The sequence below is a fragment of the Triticum aestivum genome, chromosome 5B, assembly GCF_018294505.1.
Source record: "Triticum aestivum cultivar Chinese Spring chromosome 5B, IWGSC CS RefSeq v2.1, whole genome shotgun sequence".
In the NCBI taxonomy this organism is placed as follows: Eukaryota; Viridiplantae; Streptophyta; class Magnoliopsida; order Poales; family Poaceae; genus Triticum; species Triticum aestivum.
This window is the reverse complement of record NC_057807.1, coordinates 708,021,527-708,028,788: the sequence shown is the minus strand read 5'-3', so window position 1 is coordinate 708,028,788 and position 7,262 is coordinate 708,021,527. Positions and strand designations below refer to the sequence as shown.

The 7,262-nt window shown below is 52.7% G+C and overlaps 1 protein-coding gene across 1 annotated transcript; it reads left to right on the top strand.

The window, feature by feature from the left end:
- Positions 1 to 4,470: 4,470 nt before the first annotated feature.
- LOC123117868 (F-box protein PP2-B1) lies at positions 4,471 to 6,038 on the top strand. The gene is made up of 4 exons (XM_044538533.1): positions 4,471 to 4,772; positions 4,933 to 5,051; positions 5,147 to 5,544; positions 5,630 to 6,038. The coding sequence occupies exons 1-4, from the start codon at positions 4,497 to 4,499 to the stop codon at positions 5,740 to 5,742; spliced, it is 906 nt and encodes a 301-aa protein (XP_044394468.1). The 5' UTR covers positions 4,471 to 4,496; the 3' UTR covers positions 5,743 to 6,038.
- The last annotated feature ends 1,224 nt before the right edge of the window (positions 6,039 to 7,262 follow it).

Genomic DNA, 7,262 nt, shown 5'->3' with positions numbered 1-7,262 from the left:
GGCGACGGAAACGGCGATGGTGGCGGCGTTGCAGCACGTCCGGGAGGTCCGTAGCTCAACGAGGAGGTGGAGGGGGTTGTGGCGGAGCTCGGAAGCGGGTCGGGGAGGCGAGGGGAGGCCAGTGGCTACGGTGATGCCCGTCGGCGGCGGCGGTGGTTCTCGGGTGAGAGGGAGAGAGAGCAGGGGGAGAAGAGGAGGGCGAGGGAGAGTGAGAGCGGTGCGGGGCAGCTGCGTGGCTTCGTCCGGGGCATCGAGGGAGTCCGGGGAAGCAGGAGGTGGCCAGCAGGGGGGAGGTGGCGCGCGCGCGTGCCGGCGAGCGTCGGGCACACGCCCTCGTCCTTCTGTCCGAGGAGGAAGACGACAGGGAAGGCGCGGGTGGGCTGGGCCGGCCAGGGGGGGGAGCTGGGCCGGCTGGTGGGCTGCACGGGTGAGGCCAGGTAGGCTTCACTCCTTTTTTTTCTGTTTTGTTTTAACTCTGTTTTCTATTTTGCAGGTTTGTTTTGAATTTGGTTTTGAAACCAATTCAATTTATTTTGCTTCTGACAATAATTTTAGGAGCTAAAAGAATTAAAACAATGCTCCACAAAATATTTCAGAATTATTGGTCCTATATTTATTTAACAGTAGATATAAGTCCAATTCAAATGGCTATGATTTAAATTCAAAGTCCCAAGAATAAATCTTTAAAAATGTTCAATATTTTGGTTGGGACCAGAACCCTTACCAAAAATTATCAAACATTTAAGAAGAGCCTTTTGGAGCAATGAATAAGATTTCTAGGGTTTTTGCCCCTCTTTTATTTAGGGTTTTGAGGCTTCCAATATTCCTCAATTTAAGTTTCAAAAATATAGACATGATGCACACATGAAGCTAGACTAGAGCAATGCCAGAAGCTAGGGATGTGACATCATGTCTCCGGTCCGACCGAATTTCAAACTTAGCTCTTTGTTCTTAACACCTTCCTTGAAGGCACAGACTGCCTGGTGATCAGATACATTCTCTACCGTGTGATGCAATGTGATCCACCTCTGGATGTAATCCCTCAGAGTCTCATTCGACTTTTGCACACAAGATTGCAGCTCTATCAACCCTGCTGGTCGCTTGCAAGTTCCTTCAAATGTTCTGAGAAACACTCGGGCAAGATCTTCCCAAGTGTAAATGCTGCTAGGTGCCAATTGATTCAGCCATGCTCTGGCCGAGCCCTCCAACATAAGAGGTAGGTTTTTCATGGCCACCTCATCATTGTTGCCGCCAATCTGAACAGCCACTCGGTAGTCCTCAAGCTAAGTATCAGGCTTGGACTCACCAGTGAACTTACTGACTCCAGTCGCCAACCTGAAGTTGGGAGGAATCACCGCGGCCCTGATGGCTCTGCTAAAACACTCTGGTCCCGAGATGTGAACTCTGCTGCTGGTGGGCGCATCTCTGTCATGGCCTTCTCGGTGAGCTCTGTTCCTGTCGACCAAACCTTGAACGATAATGGATCTCGCATCAAAGCCTGGTTCTCTGGGGTCGACTGGAACCCTTCGCCCAACACTGTGCTGGCGTCTGTCATCTTGTTGTCGAGGCGCGTACGATCCACCCCTTGGGCGAGGAGTGGGCACTCGACGTCGATCATCACGATCGAATCGGTGATCATAGTGCTCACGGTTCTTGTACTAATCATCACGCCGGCCTCCACGTTCTTCACGCCTCGGGGGTGATCTTGGGCTATGGGCCGACTGGACTGTATTCGCAGCAACGGATCTGCTGCCAATCCTATTCCGAGACTGTGATACAGCTGAATTTTGATCTCGTGTTGCCCGGAGTAAATCTCTGATCTGTAGCAAGCCTCTGCCAGCCTCTGACTGGGAAGGCTGAATCGACTCTGCTATACGGGCTGCAGCTGCTAGATTCTGAATCGAAGTTCGATATACCTGAGTCGGTGGTGGAAAGAGTTGACGTCGACCGGAGTCTGGAACCCGTTGCCGCGCGCGCTCGTCGAGTGCTCGTTGGAGGTTCTCTATCGAGTGCGCTCAGCCAAGTTGGCCAAGCGCGCGTCTTCTAAGGCACGAGTCTCGGGGGCTTCTCCAACGATAGGAGTGTGTAACGCATCCATGTTTCGGCGGTGAAGTTCTTCCCTCTGCAGCGAAGTGAGGGGCTCGGGTTGATACTCTTCGTGAACCTGCGCCGGATCGCCTCCGCCGTCGCCTCCGTCGGTGCGGGGAAAGCCAGGAGGACTGCGTGGTCCATTGACCATCAGAACCTCCGCCGTTGGATCACTGATGTCGCACTCGAATGCAGTCTCTGTGGAGCCAGTCGACAGATCGAACAGGCCGTAGAGAGATTCATCGGGCTCGATTGCCGCGACTTCGGGGGTGGCCGACTGGCGGGCCACCGCGTGCCTCACCCACCGCTGAAGCCTCGACCGACCGGACCGCTTGCGCCGGCGGGAGACTGGGAGGGAGGACGATACAGGAGCCGACCGATACTGGGTCGATGGTTGCCGCAGGAGGACGCCACAGACGTACGCGCGAAAGTGCGTCGCCCCGCGGACGGGGAGCGCGTCGATGTCGAGTGGAGCCTCCTGAAGCCAAGCGAAGTCGTCGGTGATGAGCGTGAGCGCATCAAGATGGATCTCGCGGCCCTCAACCAAAACTCCGCCTGAAACCATGATGAAGGAAATCGGAAAAATCGCAACTTCTCCAATAAGTCGCTAAGACACCTGCCCCACGGTGGGCACCAACTGTCGTGGTTCTAAGTCTGATAGTAGAATAGGGGGGTAGGAATGGAGAGGCAAGATCCTAGCTATGGAGTAGTTGTGTACGCAAAATGTTTACAAGTTCACGCCCTTCTCGGAGGAAGTAACAGCCCTACATCTCGGAGCCCGGAGACGGTCGACTGGATTATATGAGTATGAGTTACAGGGGTGCGAACCCTTTACACTAAGGAGGGGGTGGCTTATATAGGGTCCGCCAGACCCCTCCGGCCCTCAGTTATGCAGGGTTTAAGGTACATTAAGATCTGGCGTTACTGGTAACGCTATACATAAAGTGCTATGATGACCATAAAGGCTACTTAATGACCGACCGTTTGCGTGCAGAGTGACTTTAGATCTCCTGCTGGTCGAGTGAGTGGCTTCATGGCCGGGTGTCTTCGAGTCCATCGAGTGGAACCCTTCCAGGTCGACTGAAAGGTGATTTTTTCTAAAGATGTCCTTGGGGAGGGTATCCTGGACAGGTCCATGACCCTACCCTAGGTACATGGCTTCATCAATAGGTCAGCTTGAAATGAGAGACCAACCGCGGAGTCGAGGCAAAGTGTTTGGGAGATGAATCAAAAGGCGTGTTGCAGGCGATCACCAATGTCCAACGTGAGTTGGGCGGCGTGTATGGGAGTGGGCATTTGCCGTGGCAATGGTGAGGGAGGCGAGGGTAGAAGGCGAGGGGCAAAGGTGGGAGAGTCTCTCGCAGCATCCGCGGGCGGGCAAACGAAGAAGGAGATGTGGATGTGGGGCGATGCGATTTCCTTCTCCCGGAGGATAGCCAGGGCGACCGGGATTGAGGATACGGTGAAGCGGAATTCCGAGGGCGAGAGTTGAAGGACCATGAACATGTCGGACTGATGACCGCCCAGGCAACCTTGGAGGTAGCATGCAAGCATGAGGCAATCAATCTCCATGACGGCACGCTCAATTTTGACAGCAAGGTGGATGCCTGAGTTTTTGTGGCGAAATAGAGTGATGGGCTGCAAGATGGCAGACCAAACCTGATCCTCAAAATCCGCACCCGTGGCGTTTCCAACGCCAAGCGCGGCGCGAACGGCAGCCTGGATCGTAGAGTCATCCAGCCAGATGTCCGGCGGGAGCGGGGGCGAGGTGAAGGTGGCTACGGGGAGGCTAGATGGAGTTGGGATCAGAGGTGACCGGAGTTGGGGCAGCGGTGGTGGAGGTGGAGGAGCGGCAGGAGGTGGGAACGGGGGCAGTGCGGGAGCGAGAGCCATCCTGGACTGAGGATTGTGAGGCCTCCAAGCCGACTTTCGAGGGGCTGCGATTTGGTGTTAGGCAAAGCATACATCCCCTGGAATCTTAGAATGAAATCCATCGTCGATTCGCGGGCAGCCAAACGAGTAGATATTGGATTTCGCAAATGAAATCCATCGATTGCAACCCAAATGATGGGTACCAAACAGGCTGCAAGGGTTTCCCTATTGGTGGTAGTTAACTACTCCTTCCGTCCATGCATCCATTTTGATGACAAGTATTTCCGGACGGAGGGAGTATGTAGTTATGTAGAAAACGACGACGTGCTGCCTTGAATTTGAAATACTACGTTTTTCTTAAATCATATTTCCCTCTTTATATACGATTCAATCAGCGTCACATCACTTGAAAAGAGAGGGATGAGCTCGCCGGAGCCTCAACAAAAAAAAAACTATTAATAAGAACGGGGGCCGGTAGTTCCATGACTTGGCCCATATATGGTGCGGCTGCATTCGTTGACCCGGAAGCAAACATCATGAAGCAGTCAAGGAAGGAAAGCGGTCAGGAAGTCCCGGAGGAGTGCCTTGCGAAGGTCATCGGCCTGACCTCGCCTGCCGACGCCTGCCGCGCCACCGCGGTATCCGCGGCCTTCCAGTCGGCGGCAGACTCTGACGCCGTGTGGGAGAGGTTCCTGCCGCTGGACTGCGACGCCGTCCTGGAGCGGGCCGTCCACCTCGTGGATTCCTCCTCCAAGAAGGAGCTCTTCATGGACCTCAGCGACGACCATGTCCTCCTCGACGGCGGCAAGAGGGTGAGTGCCAAATTTCCGGTCATTCATGACGACAAAAAAAAAAAGATTATCGATTTGTCTAATTTGTTTCTTCGATAAAGTGGATCAGTACTGATTGATCGGATATACTATGCCGCATGGCTTCTAATTAACATTCTGCTGGTTAATACGTCTTAATTAGAGTTTTGGGCTCCACCGATCGAGCGGCGCCAAGTGCTACATGCTATCTGTGAGTGAGATGGGAATCGCTTGGGTTACAGCAGATCTGTACTGGATAAAGAGGTCGGACCCAGATTCAAGGTAATTAATTAACTCCCATATATACTACTGTACCTCTCAATCTCATACTATCTCAGAAATTGCTTGATTTATCCTTGCTTGACAATTAAGCTTAGGTTCTCCAAGGTGGCAGAGCTCATGTCAGTGTGCTGGTTCAGCATCTCCGACCGCATCAGCAGCAAGGAGCTCTCACCGGGCACCCAATACGCGGCCTACCTTGTGTACAAGCTCACTCAGGACGCATCCGGTCTCAGCTCCCCACGGCAGATATCGTTCATTGAGGTAGGTGGGCAGCTAGTTGGGAGCATCCACCCGGCGTCTCTCCATCCCTGCGACCGTTGTTCCTGCGCCACACGTGATGGCGAGTCGTCATCGTCGTCGACGACGTCCACAACGAACGTTGCCGCCGTACAGGTGCACGAGCACATGAAGGATGAAGGAGGCCTCATTGTCAGGTACCCGCGGCAACGGGTCGACGGCTGGTTGGAGTTCGAGATAGGTGACTTCCACACAGGTGGCGATTTTCTTCCTTTTAAAACAATATGAAGTTTTTCCTTACTCTCACAGCCTCGGTATTTGATCGAGATGACCCATCACAGGTGATGAAGCCGCGGCTGCAGTAGACGTTTTGATGGTGCTGCAAGAGCTTGAGGAGCTGCAGTGGAAGAAGGGGCTCATCATCGAAGGCATTGAGATAAGGCCGAGAAACTAAATAAATAAAATGATGATTATAGGTCCCTAACATATAATACCAGATATGTCAGGGATTGGGGTGGCTTGCTAGGAAATTCATGTCACGCTTTGGATGTCGAGCAGGATCTAATTAATGTTTGCTTTTCAGAAGTGTCCTGCTCATGAGTTTCCTTTATGGTGCAATATATATAGTTGTGTGCATCTATACAGCCAATATACTAAATAAACAATTTGCTGCCTACATCAGCTATCGATGGGTGGCAACAGATCTGATGTGTACCGAATGAAATGAAACGTTGTCCATATATTTCGCCCGATGATCCAGTGCAAAACAGCCCATCATATCGATCCAGTAATTAGGTGATCAGCCTTATCATGTTGGTATATACTCCCTCTGTTCCTGGAACGGAGGGAGTATTTTTTTTTTATGGTCACCCTAGGGAGCGATTCCGCACCGGAAAGTGCAGAGTTTTCCGTTGATGAAAGCTGCAGCCAAGGTGGGTGAGGGGGTGGGAAGATAACACAACAACTACACACACAGTTCTCGACATGGTCTCGAGCATGGGCGGGATGGTGAACGAGCCATGCACACGCCCCATCTCTGCACATCTCAAGCATTTAGGGCATTTCTGGGCGTTGATCGCGGAACACCCCATCCTTCCTTAGTACTTCTATGTTGCAACAACAGAGGAGGAGGAAAGTCAAAGCAGAAGCTCGCGGCACCACTACGGGCGCCTCGTAGGTGTCGAGGAGGCGAACATCCGCAACTATCGGCCGGCGGCCACCTACCCTGGTTCAGAGTCAACGGGCGAACGGTGCATCAGGATCCGCATAGATGGGGCACATGGCTTCAGCAGCAGAAAGGATCCCTTTCCTGAGCCGCGACGAGCCCAAGAGATGGCCTTGTTCTTTGCGAGGAGCCACATCTCCGCATGTCCCACAGGGGACATATGTATAGATAAAGGACGCGACTAACCACCAGCCGACTGGTGGTTAGCGACAAATCCGCACGATCGTACACCTGCGTCCCTTCCCACGCGTAACCCGCTTCGGCAGCTCCACCCACGACCCAGCCTTCTCTCGCGAGGCCCACTGCGCGCAACGCATTGAGGCCCAAGACAGTTAACACAACCCCTTTGGCCCACGTCCCCCCTCCTGCACGTGACTTACCAATCCAAAACCTAGTTTCTTACCTCCATCGCAAGAAACAGCCACCTGCCCCGATCATTTCTCTCCTCTCTCCCCGACGCGCCTCCATCGCCGGCGACCTCGGCCCCAGATCTGATCCACCAAAAAAAAAAGGAAACCACGAAAAACACCACCAAAACACAAGGATTTGAGGGAGGGCCCCGGTTTACCACAAGAACATCACATGGGTTACATCAGTTCATCTCAATTTCGTCATATTCAAGCAAAAAAGAAAGGAGGTAAGTGATTCAACATCTCGATTGAATATAGATTACCAGAGTGTGTGCATTGAGTAATCAGCACCCTTTAAAGACTTATTCAACATAAAAAAAAGATCCTTTTCTTCCTTTT

What these genes read in the sequence shown, in the direction of transcription:
- LOC123117868 (XM_044538533.1), top strand. Translation starts at nt 4,497, where the DNA reads ATGAAGCAGTCAAGGAAGGAAAGCGGTCAGGAAGTCCCGGAGGAGTGC. An exon ending in AGGTCGGACCCAGATTCAAG is followed by an intron (nt 5,052 to 5,146) that starts GTAATTAATTAA and finishes AATTAAGCTTAG; the next exon opens with GTTCTCCAAGGTGGCAGAGC. An exon ending in GATAGGTGACTTCCACACAG is followed by an intron (nt 5,545 to 5,629) that starts GTGGCGATTTTC and finishes GACCCATCACAG; the next exon opens with GTGATGAAGCCGCGGCTGCA.